The sequence below is a fragment of the Anser anser genome (assembly GCF_964211835.1).
Source record: "Anser anser genome assembly, chromosome: Z".
In the NCBI taxonomy this organism is placed as follows: Eukaryota; Metazoa; Chordata; class Aves; order Anseriformes; family Anatidae; genus Anser; species Anser anser.
Genome location: NC_139723.1, coordinates 8,225,732 through 8,246,180, shown reverse-complemented (window position 1 = coordinate 8,246,180; position 20,449 = coordinate 8,225,732). Strand labels below are relative to the sequence as shown.

The following is a 20,449-nucleotide window of genomic DNA, read 5'->3' as shown; positions in this document are numbered from 1 at the left end:
CAAAAAAGGAATATTTTAAAGAATTGTATCAAATTCTTAATATTATCAGCGAGAGTCAAGAGGTAAGGAAAGACTTTTCTTCGTGTTCTTTGCTTCTATTAGTATTTCAGGTGATGACTGCTGGTTAGTGAATTACTATCAGCATGTGCTAGTACTATATAGTGAGGAAGACAGTATATTTTTACTGATTTATATCATTTTAATCTATGTTAGCAGTTTGGCATTACATGTTCTCTTGGTTGTCTGCAAGAAAAACTTAGTTCTGAGCAAATTAACATCTACTTTCCCTCTCTTTGTGAAACAGTGGACTGAAAAAACACTGTCCCTCTAAAATACGTAGCACCATGGATTTTACAAGAGGAAAGTACAATTAAAGATACATTATGTTGACACAGAATGGACCACAGAACATTTTCTTGGATTCAGCTTGTGCTGACTTTGTATAGCTATTGTCTGCTAAATGTTGTTAATACTACTTTCTCTCCCTTTCTCTGCCCTCGAAGGACACACGGCTTGTTCATTCGTGCCATAAATGGTTTGTATTTCGGCATTTTTCTTTCTTAGTTTTTGCTCCCATGCTGATGGAGAACGTGTACAAAATAGCACGTGTAAAATCTCAAGGCAGAATGAGGAGGGATCTCTGTGCTTTATTTATCTTTCACTTATTTAGAAGGAAATATGGAATATTATGGAATAATATGGAATACTAAAAAAATTAGTATGTCAGTGATGTTAGTGGTTCACAAGTTTTTAGAAAGGTCTGTGGCACTTCTACCTCCTTCCAGGATTTCCTAAATTTCTCAGCTGCACCTTGTCTCTGTACCAGTGAAATTACACTACATTTAGCATCATACATTTTTGATGTTTCACAAAAAAAATTGATTTTATTTTCAGCTGGTACTTGTTTTTCACTGTGCTCCCTCATCTCATTTTTCAAGCTGGGGCTCTCACATAAGTATCTGGATTCATCCTTAAATAGGATAGAAGCAGCACTACTGAGGACAAGCTGTTGAGAGATTTTTAAGATTACTGAATACTCTCTGTATCACTGAAAGAGAAATTAAAATGGTAAGTCCTTTTGAATAGTTACAACGCTAAAGCTCCTATCTTAATCTTGTATCTGGAATGCAATAGCCAGGAGCTCGTAATCAGTGAAGTAGGTCTTACTCAGTGATCACATCGGCTGGTAGCTGGTATTAGCTGCCAAACAAGGCACAAATGTGTGCGGGGATGGGCTTGTGTGTACACAGATAAGTGTATACACGTGTAGACATAGCTGTTGCCAGGAGAAGGTCATAACTAACAGATTTCAGCTTTTCTGGCCCTATGTAGACACTTTGAGTTCAAGCTGCCATTAGTGAGCAATATGTGGAGAAATCATGTAGGCCACAGGGTTTGAGGAATCATTTTTTTGTTCCTTACCCTCTTCTTAGCCAGCACAGGTAAGTCAGAAGTCCATTTTGAAGAGGGTGACTAGGACAGAGGGTCTGTGGAACAGGTATCCACACCTACAACCCACGTATCCTTGTCAGGACGACCTGAACCAGCACCCAGAACCAACCTGCTGTGTTGGTACTAGCGTGTGCAGACCCTGGTGCCTCAGCCTGACAATCCCAAAATTGAGGCCCTGTAATTCTGTGGACATTTAACAATCCTGGTCCTGCTTCAAGTTATCTGTAAGTGTAAAAACAACTGATCCAGAAATCTGAACATGCACAAACTGAATCAAAGCTGAGGAAAGGAAAATGGTTCTGAAAGTTTGACTGCTGAGCTGTCTGTGTCTTCTTTCGTATCTGAGAAATGGGGATACTAGTACTACTCTAAAGGTATTATAGGACTTCTTTAATATATATAATCCTTTTTCATGTTATCATACAGATTGGGAAATTTCAGAGCTGTTTGGAAACACAGCCTTCACCTTTCCTTAAGGTTTGGGTTGAGCAATAGGTAACAAGTGCTCTGCGGCAAAGCGTCAGTATAATTTCAGAGCTTGGAGAGACCACCTGTTTTTGTTTTTCTTGAGCAGACATGTCACGTCCTGATACAATTTCCCCCAAAACTAGTAATCTTCCTTTCACAGGGACGTGGAACGTGCCCGCAGTTGGCGCCTGCAGCCAGTGCAAATAAATCCGAGCACACGAAGACTTTCTCCCGTGGGTACCAGTGCAGGGATGGAGTGGCAAATGCTGGCTGCCATTGGTTGCATCTGCAGTCCATCACTCAGCCAGGGCGTGCAGGGCTGCCCGGCTCCCCCCGAGCCGAGAGGAGCAGATGTGCTTGGTGTGGAGGGACCAGCTCTCTTCCCCATGGAAAGAAACACGGCTGTTGGCTTCTTACTGCTCTTCTTATGTGGGGGGCTCTCGGTGTCTGTGGAGCAAATGCTTGCAACAGTGGATGGCAGGTGAGTAGCTGAGTGCTTGTCGATTAGCTGTGTTGGTGAAGTTGAGAGCGTGTTTTAAGCGCTGTCATTTATTTGTGTTGTGTGGAAGCAGATTTGTTTGCAGTTCGGAATGTTTGGGAGGGCATGGTTTTAATTTTCCTTCCAGGTTTGAAAACACATGGGACTAATACAGAATTTATTCTAGAGCCTATGCTGCATAAAAATGTAACTCTAAAACAATTTTGTATATAACGCTAAAAATGGTTTAAAAATTAATGTTTTCTGAGCATCTGTGTTACATTACATTTTAATGATTCTCTCACTCTGACTTTCCCTGGTCTATGTAAAAACAGAGTTATAAATAGAATAACAGTGAAGGTGTGAAAAGTACTTCAAGAAACATAGGTGCTAAAATATTCTACTTGTATAGAATGCATATTCAAAATGTGAATTCAACATTGCAAAAAAACCACTTAAAATTATGAAATTACTAGAGATTTGCATTCATCATTGTTTTTAATGACATTTCTTTCTTTAGTGAAATATAAATAGGAAGCCCAAATCAGAGCAAGAGCAAGAGGATTTTCTAAAGGCAAGCACTGTAAAAGTGAAAATAGTCTAAACTGTATTAGTTGAATCATGCTCCAAAGTCACTAATAACACACGGATCAAATATGCTGATGAAGATCACAGCTGGCATAAAATCTGTGTATTTAAGGCAAGCAGAACATGTGGTGATTTGCTTAAGCTTGTATTAAGAGAGATGGTAGTCAGTTACCAATACGAGCTGCAATATGTTTTCATTTAAATAGATTACTTGGTGCTCTTCTCTGCCAGTTTTCAGATTTGTTAGTGCCTTATAATAACTGCACTTTTCTGCAATCAGATGAAGATTTGAGAGAAACAAAGCAGTGAAATGTTACATAAACTTTATTCTAATAAAAATTAAGAAATGAAGTTGTGATCCTGACGCCATTGAATTGAATGGGAATTTAGCCTTTGCATTCAGTGGAAGTGAGATCATACCTGTAATCTGCTAGAATTTCTGTGAGCTCAATTTCGTTATTTATATTAAAAACAAATGCTTGAGTATCTTGTCAGTTCTGATTCTGTTCAGACATAGATCAAACCACAATACACATTACATTATAAAATAATTATGCAAATCTGTCTGACTGCATCCCATCAGAGATGAGGCTACCAAAATTAGACACTGAATACTTAAATTCTATAAAGAGATCCAGGCTTTGTAGGTGTTTATTAATGATATAACTTTAAAAGATGCATTTTAAATTTAATAATATTTTTTGTTAGGAACGTTTCTTAGAAGAAACTAGATTTTGCCCTGAATCTGAGCTCTCAGACTTGCATTTCTAGTTTAATAACTTCAGAGAAATTACTTATGAGCAATGTCCCTACAATGTTCCATTGTTCTCCAACTAAATACTTCATAAATTATTGAAAGTAGTTCAGCAGTCAGTGAGGTAGTCTGCAGCTGGACAGCATTAATAATAGAGTGATACTTCTGGAGTAAATACTACAGTAGAGTATGTTTTGTCATCTGATGCAGTTTGTGAGAGGAGCAATAGGAAGAGTAAAAGATGGCTATGAATCTGGCTTCCCTTAAACCATTTAACTGATGGCATGAAAACTACCTATATGGCTTGCACACTTGGTTACAGTTGAGTGCCAGGTTTATTCAGTTGGCTCACTTCGGTGGCCAAAAGAGTACTCTTCAAGGGCTGTTGTCTATATGAACTTTTTCAGATAAACAAACTAGACTTTGTTATCTTATGTAGATGGATAATGTTATCTGGTAAGAGGGAATTTACACTTCTTTATACTTATAATCTTGTTTAATTGGGTTTTACATAGTGATTAGTCATCCCAGTGCTTTGTATTAGGGCTAAGCCAATTTCATATGGGTTCCTGACATACTTAGAATGGTAAATTCAACATACAGCATACCTGTTTGAGTGTATCTGGGCTAGTTACTTACTGATTGTTAAGGAAATATGTCAGTCATCGAAGCATACACTATGTGTGTGACTGAAGTTGAAGTTGTTATAGGGTAGAATGGCCAAAAAAAATGCACATTTAAAAGTCTAGCCTATATTTGGGTTTGCTAAAAGTGGTTTTCTCTTCCTTATTTGTAGGCACTCTTTGCTGATAGTTTTGCAGGCAGTGGAGAAGAAAGCTCTAGCTAGGGCTAGCTAGTGCAGGTTTCCTGTCTCCCTTTAATGTAGTTAACATTTTTATATATACAAGGGAATACATATTTTTATTGTGTTGTTATTTTCCTATTTTTTTTACAACGCTTTTATCCTATGAAGCATGCTTCATTAGAGGGCAAAGCTGCCAGAGGTCACCTGTCAGTTCCCCAGCTTGCCTTTGGTTGGAAAGGCTGCTGATCTGACAGCAGGGTGGTTATTGAAGGCCACCCATTTCTGTCACAGATGACATGCTTCTGTGACACCTCAGGGATGTAAGTGTCAAAGGCATTTGATGGACCTGATAAAATTAACATTAGCGTGTGCCTGCTCAGAGACAAGGCGGTAATTCTTCCCTTATGCCAGCGATACGCTGTCTGGGCCATAGTGGTTGGGCTGTACCAGGGCAACACAAACTCTGCAAGCATTGACTTGATGCTTTCCAACTCCTTTAAGTAAGGGAGTTTCACGTGATGTGCTGGGTGTAAGGAGGCAGCTGGCATTGCTGATGAATGGGGTAATAAACAGGAGTACTCTTGCCTAAACTATTGCCTCCTAAGTGGAGGCTCTTCACTTGCATGCTTTTACAGGCCTCCCAGATGTGTGCCATGTGGCTGACAGTATTTGTCATACCGTGGTACTTAGCAGTGGTTCCTGGGTCACTGTCTCCACTGCATTCCTCATAAAAGCATGAATATTTCATCAGCTGTGCACAGTCATCTATATTTGAGTACCTTCATGCTGAGATAAGAAACGTGGCATTAGTTGAGGAGCATCATGGCTGTGCATTGCTGTGGTGTACTGCATGGGAAGTAAAGGAGTCAAATTATATTGTCACAGGCTTCTCACCTGACCCTTATGGTCTGTGTGGAGTGTTTGTAACTATTCTGTTCAGAGTATAACCCCACAAAGGTTTGTGCAATGATTATACCTCATATATTCATTCCGTGCTCTCCCGAAGGCTTGAAGTTGCTTATCAATTAGTATTCCTCAAGGTGAACCTATTCAGCACGACCATGGTGTTAGCATTATCCCAGACGGGAGCTAAGTAATGTTTATTTTTATAATCGACAATCAAAAACCAAAAACAACCCTTCCTCTTTCCAGAGCAACAGAAGAACCTTTCAAGTCAAGTAACAAAGTGAACTGAATTGTGCAATTTCATCTATCTCCTCTCATCGTAATGCGTTAAGTCTGCTTGCCTCAGCATGGCAATTTCCAAAATGGAATAATGGGCCTTGAGCTTTTAACTAAGAATGTGCAGGGAAGATAACTGTATAACTAAGAATAATTAAATATATATAGATATAACTAAATATAACAAGTTTTTATAACAAAATAATTCACATTAATTCCTTTTTGTTGTGCCTCATTTTTATAGCTATTGTCAAGAAAAAATGCCCAGATGAACTGTTGCCTTCTCTGTCCTGAAGGCACAATCTGTCATGAAAGACTAGAAAAGAAAATTATGGTGGGGTCAAATTGCAAAGACCATGTTCTTAATCACTAAGAAACTTAAGAGAGAGCTTTGCCTGGGCAAGAGAACAAAATCTGGTCTGTTGTAGTCATCTCTTGTGACAGCCAGTTCTCCATGGCAGAAGTTTTCTTCCCTTGGACTGGACTCTTGGAAGTGTTGAAGTCTGCCGTGTGTTCTGATGGTGGCATTCTGGTGGAGCTTGGGCTACAGTGAGCCTTAGGTAAGAAAAGGTCTTTATGCATCTCAGTGGGATCCTGCTGGAGTTACAATGCCAGGTCTTTAGGCTTTATGGGATCCTGCTGCAGTTACAGTTTCCAAGTTTGCCCTGGGATTATGCTCTTCATTGCTCTGCTTTGGTGGCACAGCACAAGGCCCCTGCTCCTGCTCCTTCCAATGGATTAAATAAAAAAAAAAGGGCTCATGACTAGGTCATGGGCAGGCAGATAAGGGAACTATAATGTATCCAACCAGTCCTTTTTTAGGTATCTATCAAACTGGGAGTTATTTCCACCTGTCTTTGAGGGCTGTGGGACCTGTGAGCTGCCTCAAGGCCTCAGCTCAGCGCCAAGCCTTGGCTCCAAGAGGGTGGTGAGGAGACCAGGCCTGCATGGAAGCGCACAGCCTCCTTGAAGTCTCTGGGCTTTAACAGCTCTTGGCTGAGGGAAGAATTGGGCTCACTGTGTGTAATTAAAACTGCCAAATTGATTTTAAACAGTGTCGTCTACATTGAACTTCCTTTCAAACATAAGATCTTTTCAAGGTTCTTTCAGCTCAGATTAAAGTCACTGGTGTGGGGACTGCGGAGCTTAGCTGTCTTTTTGCACTCTGTCACATTTTCTCTGGAGACTGTCTTCTGTTCTATTGCCTTGGTTGCTGAAGGGGCTGAGCATCCTGTCTGATTCTCTGGAATCAAGTTGCTCGTCAGACCTGGTGTTTGGTGACAAAGTGACAAGCTGGGATATGGACCCCACTCACTTTTGTCTCTTTTGCCTTGTGGGTTTGAGGAGCTTGCAGAGGGCCACAGCTGATTTGTTCTTGGCAGCACAGAATATGCCTGGGAAAAGATGTTCTCACTGGAGAGGCACCGATCAGAAGAAAGAGCCTCCTGCCCTTCTGAACCACGAGCATAAGCAAGATATTGAGTGAGAAATCTGGGCTTTGCTGAAGTTGGTAGATTTTCCATGGGTTTCGGGCAAGTCAGGTTCAGTAGGATCAAATTCCCTTTCTGACAGAGCTGCTTGGGCATGACAGCAAGCAGGGCAGGCTTTGAGGCTGCTCTGTGTTTCTCTTTTGGTGGCAATATGATGCTCTGACTCACTCCTGCCTGCCATTAGGGATGCTGTGGTGGCAGTTAGGTTGGTGTTGCTCCTGCTTGAAGTCCTCCCATGTTCTGGTCTTTGCATCCATGTTTTCAAGTATTTTACTTTTGTAGTGGGTTTGAAATCTGTTAAGACAGCAAGAAAGGTGCTGCTCCACCTGGATCCATACAAGTCCATGGGTCCGGATGGGATTCATCCCAGGGTGTTTATAAGCACCCGTCATCGCGGAACATCTCTCAATTATTTTTCAATGATCTTGGGAATCTGGTGAGGTCCCATTGGACTGGAAACTGGCAAATGTTGTGCCAATTTTCAAGAAGGGTAAGAAAGAAGACCCTAGCAATTACAGGCCTGTCAGTCTCACATCAGTGCCTGGTAAAATTATGGAGAGGATGATCCTTGAAGTTATTGAAGCGCACCTGGGGGACAATGCAGTCATTGGTCCCAGCCAACATGGGTTCATGAGGGGTAGGTCCTGCCTAACAAATTTGATTTCCTTTTATGATAAGATCACCCATCTAGTCGATCAAGGGAAACCAGCTGATGTGATCTTTTTGGACTTCAGCAAAGCTTTTGACATGGTTTCCCATAGGATCTGACTGGACGAAATGTCCAGCATACAACTAAACAAAATCATATGATGGGTGAGCAATTGGCTGACGGGCAGGGCTCAGAGGGTTGTGGTAAATGGGGCCACATCTGGCTGGTGGATGGTCACTAGTGGGGTCCCTCAAGGCTCCATTTTAGGGCCAGTCCTCTTTAATGTTTTTATAAATGATTTGGATGTAGGACTAGAAGGTGTTCTGAGCAAATTTGCCGACGACACTAAACTTGGAGGAGTTGTGGACTTGGATGAGGGTGGAAAGGCCTTGCAGAGAGATCTGGACAGATTGGAGAGCCGGACAATCACCAACCACATGAAGTTTAACAAAAGCAAGTGCCGGGTCCTGCACCTGGGATGGGGCAACCCTAGCTATATGTACAGACTGGGCGATGAGACGCTGGAGAGCAGCCCTGCAGAGAGGGATCTGGGGGTTGTGGTAGACAGCAAGTTGAATATGAGCCAGCAGTGTGCCCTGGCAGCCAGGAGGGCCAACCGTATCCTGGGGTGCATCAAGCACGGCATTGCTAGTCGGTCGAGGGGAGTGATTGTCCTGCTCTACTCTGTGCTGGTGCGGCCTCACCTCGAGTACTGTGTGCAGTTCTGGGCACCACAGTACAAAAAGGACGTTAAACTGTTGGAGAGTGTCCAGAGGAGGGTGACAAAGATGGTGAAGGGCCTAGAGGGGAAGACATATGAGGAGCGGCTGAGGGCACTGGGCCTGTTCAGCCTGGAGAAGAGGAGGCTAAGGGGGGACCTCATCGCGGTCTACAACTTCCTCGCGAGAGGGAGTGGAGGGGCAGGTGACCTATTCTCCGTTATCACCAGTGACAGGACCCGTGGGAACGGTGTGAAGCTCAGGCAGGGGAAGTTTAGGCTGGACATCAGGAAGAGGTTCTTCACCGAGAGGGAGGTTGCACAGTGGAACAGGCTCCCCAGTGAAGCAGTCACTGCACCAAGCCTGTCTGAATTTAAGAGATTGGACTGTGCACTTAGTCACATGGTCTGAAATTTTGGGCAGACGTGTGCGGTGCCAGGAGTTGGACTTGATGATCCTTATGGGTCCCTTCCAACTCGGGATATTCTGTGATTCTATGATTCTATGATTCTATGATTCTATGAAAAGAACACAGAAGTACATTCCCATGTGAAGTGGCCGTGTGGAAAGTCCTATCCTCTGCCTCTCTTGTGCCGGGAGGCACTGCAGGCAGGGGGAGGGCAGTGCATGAAAAGCTCCTGCAGGAATATACTGTGAGTGTGGGAGGGCTGCTGGCCACTGTGCCCACCTGCTGGGGAGTGCTGGAGGTGGGTGTGAGAGTGGACATGCTGCATCAGATAGGCAGATCAATCCACTGTAAAGAGCTGCAGGTCCTGAGGAAGCTGCCGTGGTGTGGAGAGGGCAGGAGGGGTTGTGAAGGTGTTCCCTGTGACTCAAAAAGTGGAGCCTCATCCTAATGGAGGGCCCCTTGGTGATGTGAGTAAATTTGCTGGACTTGATTCTCCAGCTCAGGAAAGCAGGTCTTATTTACATCAGCTTAAGACATCTTTCTGAAAATCAGAGAAAAAAAAAAGAAAATAAAAGGTTGAATATTTTGTGAGCCTGATAATTGTCACCTGATATGTGTTTCACTTGCTCCCTGCCTTGCAGTTGACTTCCATGGGATTTGAGATTGTTTGGAGCCCTTCAGGAGCTCTCTTTAGATGTCTGTATGTCCAGGCTCAAGGTGTGCTAGCCTGATACACTTACTCTGTCGTGGAGCAGTTGGATGTGCTGCTCCTGATCTCCAGCTGGGCCTGGGGTGGGTGCAGTGCTATCCTGGTGCACCCTGCTGTTGGGCTGGAAGTGTTTCAGTCCCTCTCATCCAAAGCATCTGGAAGGCTGCTCTGCATCTACCAGGCAGTGCTGGTAGGTAGGTGCTACTGCCTGTGGTCTCTGGGAGCAGGCACAGCCTGCTGGTGGGTGTGGAAGAGTACAGGAGGGATCATCTTCGGTTGATATGGTAAGGACATGGGAATGCCTGAGAGGGAAATCCACCTCAAGAACCTCTGAGAATGAGGTATTTTTAGCCTGTGTATACTGTCTCTAGGATTGCCTTGCCCTGTTCCTGTGACATTAACCAGCCAAGGATCTGAGTTACATTTTGAGTGTTTTATTGATTGAAACAAGCAACAGGAGCTCCTCCTAATAAACTTGCTGCAGACTTCAAATCCAGATTCTGTGGAGTAAATATTTTTCTCTTCTCTTCTAGTTCACGTGTGTTTTCAGATCAAGATACTCTGCAAAATACTGGTAAGGCTTTCAGTGGGCTGAATGCCTGGATGTTGTCTTTGTTAGTGCAGTTTTTTCATTCCCAGGTGTTGCTTCTATTGGTATTTAGTGACTGTTCTATCAAAAGTTTTGTTAAAGCATATCCATGTTTAACAGATACTCTTTAAGGGATTTGCCTGGTTAAAAATAATCATGTACTGACTGAGTCTGAGACATAGTGAAAATAGGGAAGGAAGAAGGATTCACTCTTTTTTTTTTTTTGGTAAACAAATGAAAAAAGTTAAATGTTTAAAGGATGGAGCTGTGAGAGTGTCTGTGAAGTGATTTCTCACCTGTGAATCTTCACTCTCCTGGCAACCAGGCAGTCCATGAGTTTATTTGTCAGAGGTTCCCATCTCTGTTCAGTAGAGGGAAAGAAATTCTCTGTAAGGATGGCAAGATATTCAATGAAAATAAGAGGAACGTTGTTATATGATAAAGGTAAACTAAACTGGAAGATGGGTATTTTGAAGGCAGTATTTACATCAAGCCAAATACTTCCCAAAACGAAATCAGTTATTCTGAAAAACATATTTTGCGCATGGCTGCTAACTGTTTGCATTGGAACATGCAAAATTATGCTTGTATGAATGATTGAATGTTTTCTTTGTAGGCTCATAAAACACTTTCGTCTGCAGGTCGACGCTACGATGGTGGTGTGAAGCCAAAATTCAGCGTAAATCAAGTAGCAATTACACAGGTAATTACAGAAAGAACTGTATCTGTAATCTGTAAAGTATATATATATATATATATTTTGTCATAGCACATTGCAATCTTTAAATTTCTATTATTGAATTAAATAATCTGTTATTTACAAGAAACAGGCAATAAAATTCTCTGAATCATTGTGGTGTGGTACTGATTCACAACATGCATTACAATATATCTTCTTCTTTTCTGAGAAGTGAGGTAGGACTTCTACTGCCATCTCTTGTGTTTATTGGCACTGGGTTCAGGCACAGGGTCACGTTAAAAGAATCAAATCATACCGTCCATATTCTTTGCAATTCCATTTGACTGCAGTGGCCAGTATTTTGCTTATATTGCTTGGTACCAAAAGAATATCTGAAGCAAAACATGTTTGTTTAAATTTAGTGGGAGTTATTCGTGAGTCCAGCTTGTAGGTTTTGTTAAAAACCGAGGAAAAGGCTTCTGTGTCAAAAACCCTGCAGTGATACAGCCTAATGTAAATACTTGGTTGATAAAATCTCTTTCATGCATGATCTTACCTTGCTTTCTGTTTGTTGCTGTGAGTACTTACTCATTTTAATTCCTAAAGCAGTCTTGTGCCATATGTAAGGTCAAGTATCAAAAGGGTCTTTCAGGGTCTGAGCTGGGAGACGTGATTTGCTAATCTTAACAACCAAGAAAACCCATCTCTCTTTAAGCCAAGACAAAGCTTTGGGGCTTAACTGTGTCCCTTCTGGAGACTGATAAGACGCTGTTTATGACTGAAACACAAAATACCTCTCTTGTTCATATATGATTTGAATTTGCTCAATCATATGGCTTGCAAAACAGCCATGCAGATGTTACATGCATTATTATATTCAGCTAGGACATATGTATAGCTGGAAAAGAGTTGATGTCTGGAAATCTTAGTTTGAAATATGAAAATTACTCTTACCTTTTGAAATCCTTTCTGAGCTCTTAACTCACTGTCTCAAATTATACTTCCTCACAGCCAAATTGTCCTTCTTTGGCTCAGAATGGGTAGTATTTTTTTCTAATGTCCACAGAGAACATAGAATGTGTAGTTCCCAGGATTCAGTCTACTGATTCTGGAAAGGCAGAGATCTACACTTGAGCCATCCTGTCGTTACCAAGTGCCAAACTGTCTGCAGGTAGATTTAAGCATTTTTTTTTCACCTGAACAGATGCCTGTTGTGCTTTCTGCATGGTAGGCTGTCCTTAGCCCTGGCTAAGTTCTCTTTACTGTGTTGCAGTAGGAAGTGCAGCTGCCCTAGAGGGTGTTATGCTGTGGTGAACAGCTTGTGGTTCTACCATTGCTTCAACTTTTGATATTGGGCAGCTTCGTGTATGCTGGGGTGAGACGGGAGCATGCCAAAAATATCATTTTCCCCAGTGATACTATGCTAGAGCAACTAGAAGAACAAATCTAACATATTGGCTCTCTGGGCAGTCATGCTGGAGCTACAGGTCTGCATGGTGCACTACCAGTGCCAGGGTAGGAAGGGGCTTTCTAGAGACCTCTCTGCTTTCTCAGTTCAGTACTGCTGCGGCTGAGAACTTGCTCCAAATGGGTTTTCCAAGTGGTGACCTTACTTATTGTGGTAGGATGGAGAGTAACTCCTGAAATACCCACTGATCTTCTGTGTGTTTGATCAGGTTGTCAGCTACAACTTGAGCAGGAAAGGACAGCTAGAAAGAGCATCCTGGAGGCCGTTCACCCACAGCCACTACAGCCCTCTCAACGTCACAGTTAATGGCACACCCTGCATTCTCTTCTGGGCCAAGAGGATCATGATTAAGTTTGAAAACCACACGCAGCTGGATTTGACTGAGAAGACATTTGGTGTCCATGCAACAGTGGATGTTGGAGATTCAAACTGCAGTGAAGACAATGCAATGTAAGCTGCTAGTGAAACTAGTACCAGATAACAACTCTAGTAAACAAGTACTGAAGGAACAAGCCTTGTAATATCTGGTATCAAGCCCTGGTACCTCAGGGGCAAGCTCCTTCCTACAATGGCCTGACGTTGCAGGCAGCAAGGCAGCATGGGTTTTATACTTTCAGATCCACATATTTAGAAACAGAGTTAGGTAGCCCTGGGTCCCAGGATGTGATTTGTGAGTTGCTGAATCTGAAAGGTGAATTCAGTAGAGGTTTGTGTGTGACCTGAAGGGTCTCCAAAAACCTGAAATCTGCGCCCCAGTCTGTCACACATTAGTTCGGCAAAAACAGTTCAATGCCTTGCTCCTGCATAACGTGAGTGAGAATATATATTAACCTAACTAGATCCCAAATCCTCCAATCCCATGGCCATACTAGACAGGCATGTAGTTTTTTTTTTTTTAATCTCCTCTGTAGTGTACCCTAAAACTTCCCTTCCTCCACGTACTGTACTGTTTGGCTCCACATCTTATACCAGTTTGCTGATTCCATTCTCGTAGTCTAAAAATTAGGCAGTGAATACCTAACTTGGCATTTGCTGAATTTTCCTCACAGTGTATAGTGCTCTGTTTTGGGTTTATTGCTAAAACAGCAGTGACTCATGTTTCGGCTGTTGGTGAACACTGCACGATGTTGAGGCTTTCTTTTTTTCACACTTTGCACTGCAAGTGAGTAGGTTGTGATTTGGCAAGAGGCTGGGAGGGGACACAGCCTGGACAGCCGACCAAAGCTGGCTAAAGGGGTACCCCTGCCATACAATATCATGCTCAGCAAAAAAAAAAACAGGGTAGTGGAAGAAGTGGGTAGGAATTTTGTCTCCTGAGGTGGCCATTGCAGGAGTCTGGCTGGGCATTGGTCTGCTCATGGGACATGGTGAGTGATAGCCTTTGCATATCTTGATTTTCACCCCTCTGTCCTTCATTTATTGAACTCTTGTCTTGACCCACAAGCTTTCTCTCTTTGTATCTTCTCCTGTCCCACTGAAGTGGGGATGGACAGTGAGTGAGAGTGGCTATGTAGGGCTTAGCTGCTGTCTGTGGTCGACCCGCCACAGGACTTGCTTGATGAAGGTATTGAAAATATTGTTTGAAGATATTTCGAATTTATAGAATACACCATACATCAAAAAAAGCTACAGGAAGAATCAGGAAACCAAACTCTACAGGATGCCCTTGGCATGCCTTCTATGAGTGTAAAAACCATATCTGATGTTTGATCTCAAAATCTGTGAGTCCAGAGTGATTTTATCTGCCACATCTGATCTTATAGTTCTTTCTTTCATATTCTTTTAGTAGTCTCAAAATAGGGACATGGGTGCTAAAGGCAGGCAGGACCTTGTTGCTTTGTTTGAAGCTGAGGTTGAAATTTTTTTGCTTGTGTCAAGAGACGTACTCTGACTAGTGAGCCTTTCCTCCTCTGTTCTGCAGAGAGAGGAAAATGCTACACCTTCACAATGGTGATGCTTTCTTACATGTTCTATGCTTGGCTTGTTTGGGATACCTAGAGAAAATACTAGTCTTAGTGACCTCAGCTCTTTGAACGTTAAACAGCGCTGGTCCCAATACTGACCCCTGAGGAACACCACTTATCACTGATCTCCACCTGGACATTGTGCCGTTGACCACAACTGAGTATGACCATCCAGTCAATTCCTTATCCACCGTGTGGCCCACCTGTCAAATCCATGTCTCTCCAATTTAGAGACAAGGATATCATGGGGACAGTTTCAAATGCTTTGCACAAGTCCAGGTAGATGACATCAGTTGCTCTTCCCCTATCCCCCATTGCTGTAACCCCATCGTAGAAGGCCATCAGATTTGTCAGGCAAGATCTGCCCTTAGTGAAGCCATGTTGGCTGTCATCAGTCACCTCCTTATTTTCCATGTCCCTTAGCATAGTTTCCAGGAGGATCTGCTCCATGATCTTGCTGGGCACAGAGGTGAGACTGACTGATCTATAGTTACCCTGGTCTCCTTTTCTCCCTTTATTAAAAATGGGGGTTATGTTTCTCCTTTTCCAGTCAGTGAGAACTTCACTGGACTCCACGGCTTCTCAAATATGACGGATAGTGGCTTAGCAACTTAGGCAGTGGATTATCTGGCTGAGTGCTCACATGATGAATTGCCCTGTTTTTCTCACCCCAGAAAAGTCTCTTAAACTTTTCTCATCTCCAGCCTTCTTTGTTAAGACAATCCTCTGTTGTGGCTTTAGATTAGCTTTCAAGCTGCTTTATACTGTCTGATCAATGCAGAGTAGCTGGAGCCAGGACATGGCCCCAAATGCATATACATTTGCCATGTAAATATAGTAAACCAGCCTGTGGGGTTTCTTTTTATTTATTTATTTATTTATTTATTTATTTATTTTAAGCAACAAGTTATGGATCAGGCAGCTATGTATTTTACTGTGTCTAATCCTCATCTGTGATATTTCTGTCCTTAGTCCATGATTTCCCTTTGTAATAAAACAAGGGATGGTCTAGATTCAGTGTGTGCGGACTTAGTGGAACAGTGTTAGTCAAGGTATGAAAAGACATCTAGATGTTGTATGAAATCATATGTCTAGCTATTTATTTTGTTTTGTTCTTCAGCATTAGGTTCAAAAAGTCTTTCAAATGCTGCATGGTTTCACTATGTTCCATCTACATAGTGCTTCAGTGCATTAACTCCTGAGATAGTAAAGAGTTGTTGGAGAATGCATATGGAGCTTCATGTCCTAATTTACAATGAACCTGCTAGTGCCTTTCTCTTTAGTAAACTTAAGATGCCCATGTTGACTGTACATAAGCTTTGTAGACCTACCTCACAGCCAGTGCATTTTTATTGCTCTGTTGATGCACGTGTGAAATTTGAACTCAAAAACCATATGGATTTGTTATGCTCTAGTACCTAAAAAGAGGAGGATTATGCGGCTGTTTGTGTGTAGCTCTTTTTAATGACATACACTGGTGATACACGATTAAGAGATTGTATTATAGATTAGCCTTGTTGACTTGAGAAGGAGAACAGAGATCAAATAAAACCAATTATCAACCAACGTTGGAAACACTGGGATGTATGTCAAAAATTGATCTTTCAGTTCTGTTGTTTCTGGGTAGTCTAGGCCTCATTCAAATTAACAGATGAACTACTGTATTTAATTGGAGGAAGTTGTAATCATTTCACTTTTTTTTTTTGTACTGACTTTAAAGGTATACTGAGTAAAAGGTTTTATGTATGACTCTACTTAATCTTTTGTGCTGTTTCTTCTCTTAAGACTTCTGAAGTTTTTATCTAGCCTGACATTACTTGTTTTTTGACCCAGGCTTTCTCTGAAGTTTGGAGATATTGGCAATCTAAAGGGACTTGTTATTAGGTAAGTTATGTGCTAAAGCAAAATATTATGTAATCACATGTTAGTATCTATTGTTATGCAGTTGCTTGTGTAATTTTGGAGGGGAGAGTTTATATAAGCAAAAATAACCTGATAGAACTGTTGATTATATGATATGTTGATCTAGTGGGAGGTGTTACTGCCCAAGGCAGGGGGATTTGAACTAGATGATCTGTAGTGGTCCTTTCCAACCCAAACCTTTCTATGATTTTATGATATAATCAAGACACTTGCATTTAATAGGGCTGCCATTTGCTTGGCTATTCTGTCTTATTAAGGCATTTCTTCTTCTATGTTTGATTTTCTACTCATGAGAGGAGTTGACATAATTTCATTTGAGTAGAATCTTCCCAAGTTACTGATAGTAAACTGATAGTGTGAGCTGCACAGGCATCAGACTGTGACCTAATTTATGTATGCTTCTCAGTGATTGAAGAAAACAGTATTTCCTGATAAATAATTTCGTGTGATTATGTGTTTCATGTTTTACCAAGACTGCAAGCATAAACTGAGTGTGTATTGGATCATATCACTATAGCCTTCGTTCTTCCACACCTCATCTGCTCTTTCCAACTTAGTGTGTCATATTTAAAGTTTAGGCCACACAAGCATTTAGGGGTCTGTATTGTAACTGACAGTGTTTTCTGTGGTGCCAGTAGTCTGCTCTGGGACTGTATGAAATTAAAATATACAGAGACCAATAAATATGCTGTAATGTAGGTAACAAAAGCGAAGTTTTCCATAAGAAGTGTTTAGTATACTTGGCATGAGCAACACATTTCACACCTTAAGTGTTCAGGAGCAAATTCTCATTAACATCAATAATACTCTTTTTACTTGTGGACTTTGGGTCATGTTCCAAAGTGATCACTGGAGTCTTGAGGAAGTGATTGTCTGATTGTCAGATTGTCTGACATGAACTTAATGGTTCCCACTCTTAGGCTTGTTATCTTATTCATCTTTCTTCCCATACAATATTTTCAGATTCTTACTAACAACCAGCTATTACCAGCTGTCTGTTCAGAACTGGTTCAGCGTACACAGACTGCAGCTTCTTTACAACCACTCCGTACTGGCGACATTTAATGCAACCAGAATATATGCGCCGGCAAGTTACTCCTTCCACTGTGAACATGTGAGCAGCTTGCAGAGATATGATGCACTCCTGATACCCAGCTCTGCAAATGATGTTTCAAAGCTTTGGGAAGTCACTTTTATTGATTTCCAGGTAAGGTGGAATTAAGCCAAATGGATCCCATAGGCAGACCGATGGGAAATTCTGCACTTAAGTGCCAGGGAACTATAGCGACCTCCCATGTACAGTTTACAGGATCTCCGTAGAACATCAAACAGAAATTGAATAGAAATGAAAATTTAAATTATTTTAGTTGTTCTCCTGTCAAAGGAGATGTAGGGCTATATATATTTTCTGTAGTTTCTTGCTAGGGTTTCTCTTTAGTGAGGGAAGTGAATTTAACTGTCAATATTAGATGTCTCTGAGCTGGGCTCTTGAAACCTAACATCAACAACAGCATCAGTCACCAAGTATGGGATCATCTCACTTAACTTTTGACTGGGAATTTTAACCTTTTGCCCTGGTTACAGTTACCTCAGTCTGCCTCTAAAGCTAGTGGATAATTCCTCTGACTCATCTTAAGTCCTTATTTTAGGATGAGATTAATCATGATCTGAAAGTGCCTGTATTTTGATATTCGGCAGTAATGGAGCCTAAGATGACGGGGCTAGGATGACTTGCTTTTAGATACCTAAGTTTTAGGGGATGGATCCCACCCCAAAGTGCCTGATAGCCCTGACTGAACTGTGTACTTCTCTAGCTCACCATCATTACAATGCATAAGGAATGTTTCGCTGCCCAGAGCTGACTATTTCACATCAGACTCTGAAGTCTGTGAAGAAGAATCTTTTGTAACATCCATAGGTCCCAATTTATTTATCTCCTTCAGGGGCAAGAAAATAAAAAAAAAATACTTTGGCAGGAAGAAAATCCTTTTAGTGAAGGAAAAGCAAAATAAGTATGTAGGTAAATAAATGCAGAGACATGGGACTTGTGTTGGTAAATAGCTGAAAAAGGTGACTGTGGGAGAAAGCTGACCCCTTTTTTCTCCCATGTGATAAATGCCCATGGACCCATTTCAGTGAAGGAGACAGTCCTTGAGTGTGAACTGGTAAACTTCATGTTCATACTGAAGCCACAAGTAAAACTTAGTGGTATTGGCTGTAGTTGAATGCAACTTCATGTAATTTAGTTGATTCATTGCCATGTGCTACACACCAGAATCTATGATGATAAAAAATATAATATTATGGTAGGCAATTAAGCATGCGTCCTTGTTTGGTGCACTGAAGTTGATGCAGTTTGAAACATAGAGTCTGGAGATTCTTAACAAGCATTCTTAACATCTGGAAATGCACGATGTACTAGAAAGGTATGGTACTATACTTACAATTAAATGTGACTGGGCTATCAAGAGACATCATAGAAGGCTTTGTTTAAAATAAAAACTGCAAATCCTTTGGGCAGCAGAGTGAGGGGGTTTAGAATAACTGGCGTTTTCTGGAAGACTGACTTGGATAAATTCTGAGCATTAACTCCAGCTAGCACAGCTCGACATAATTTTGTAACATGATGATATTAAATTAAAAATTCTTACTGGCACCAGAGAAAATTCATGAAATTGTTTGTAAGCAGCACAGCAAATACTTTAACATGAGCTCTTTTGTTCTCTTTGTAGATTCAAGGCTTTAACATTCAAGAAGGACATTTTGCCTATGCAAAAGATTGTGCATCTTTTTTCTCTCCAGCAATTCTTATGGGATTGGTTATGTCACTGATTCTGCTGCTGGTTCTTGCCTATGCTCTTCATATGTTGATCCACCTCAAATCTCTTGATAGGCACTATGAATGCAAAGCTTCTCCTGCCTATTTTGTACAAATGAAAGACAATGACATGGGGGATGAGAAAGAGCCGCTGAGAAGCAATGGAAATGAGTCCTATGAACTTAGAAACCAACAGCTCTGTAAAATCTATATTTAGCAGTATGCATCTGTCTCAGTGAAACAGTGAAAGTGGTTTTTTTTTCATTTTTTTTTGGTTACGTGCTATGTAGTTTTTGCAAATTTTTCACCAACTGATGAAAAGAAAAATAAGTAGCAGATAGTCTATACAAATATCTGTCTATTTTTTATTGATAGCCATCTCAAAGATTCCTTTGAAGGCAAGAAAAGAGGAAAAAGGTTCCAATATGAGTAAGAGGTTTCATGTGATAGGAGTTTATTCCTGTAGTACAAAAACAAAATGCATACCTTTGCAGCTAGCTTACCAAGTTCTGAAGAGAAGAATCAGTATTGGAGCTTTTGAAGTTAAATAAAATTACAAATAATTAAATGAAAATCTCTTGTCTCATTCTTACAGACGGTGAGATTTTTCTTGGTTTTGTAATTGCTTCATCCACTCTGCTTTGTGTCCTGACAAAACGGCATTCATTCCTTTTCCAGCATATGTTTTCCTTATATTTCATTCAGACATTTCAAATTAGGTCCTTTCTCTTTGCCCTCCTGAACTCCTTCTCCTTCTTTGAAGTCTTCAGAGCCACATAAACTGTGTATTACCCACTACACTAATGAAACAGTGATGCCTGTGGTACAGAAGCATTGTGATACTTTTCTGTAAGCTGGAGGCTTACCATAAGGATCTGGTAGGAGAGGAGTAGACATCTGGTCTAAGGCTTACCCTTAACTTCCCGGCTCAATGTTATGCTAAAAGAAGGATTATGAACAATATATCCTGTAATTCTAGGTTAATTTCTTTTCTATCAAATCCCTGTGGTATTCCTTGAAAATTTTACCTGAATGGATATATGTTGTGCTAAAACTGAAAAAATATTTATAAGCATGTTGGGGGTGGAGGCTCCCCAACAGTGGAAAGGATACTGTGACATTCCTCCCGAGCACTGAAGATATTGTCTTCCTGTGAATCCTTTCTTCTGTTATAGTCAGAGTCTAGGAACTCCAAATTAGCCTGTCATTTAGCCCTGACTCCTAGCAAGGAAGAATCTAGTAATGTACTAACAGTAGTGCTTTCAGGGCACAAGTGATACAGAATCCAGCATGTTAGAAAACCTT

General features: G+C 41.3%; 1 protein-coding gene across 2 annotated transcripts; it reads left to right on the top strand.

The window, feature by feature from the left end:
* Positions 1-2,156: 2,156 nt before the first annotated feature.
* Positions 2,157-19,449, top strand: LOC310890004 (V-type proton ATPase subunit S1-like protein). Of its 2 annotated transcripts, none has more exons than XM_083818363.1 (7): positions 2,157-2,401; positions 10,237-10,277; positions 10,934-10,995; positions 12,648-12,889; positions 16,237-16,287; positions 17,290-17,533; positions 19,059-19,449. In XM_083818363.1, exons 1-7 carry the CDS (start codon positions 2,172-2,174, stop codon positions 19,359-19,361), a joined length of 1,173 nt encoding a protein of 390 aa, XP_083674489.1. In that variant the 5' UTR covers positions 2,157-2,171; the 3' UTR covers positions 19,362-19,449. The 2 variants fall into 2 exon arrangements, with proteins under 2 accessions (XP_083674489.1, XP_083674490.1); XM_083818364.1 differs by having other exon boundaries at positions 2,310-2,401; positions 10,909-10,995.
* The last annotated feature ends 1,000 nt before the right edge of the window (positions 19,450-20,449 follow it).

Bases quoted from the DNA above. Each gene is read 5' to 3' on its own strand.
- LOC310890004 (XM_083818363.1), top strand. From the start codon at position 2,172: ATGGAGTGGCAAATGCTGGCTGCCATTGGTTGCATCTGCAGTCCATCA. The intron at 2,402-10,236 runs GTGAGTAGCTGA...CTTCTCTTCTAG, and splicing joins CTTGCAACAGTGGATGGCAG to TTCACGTGTGTTTTCAGATC. The intron at 17,534-19,058 runs GTAAGGTGGAAT...TTCTCTTTGTAG, and splicing joins TCACTTTTATTGATTTCCAG to ATTCAAGGCTTTAACATTCA.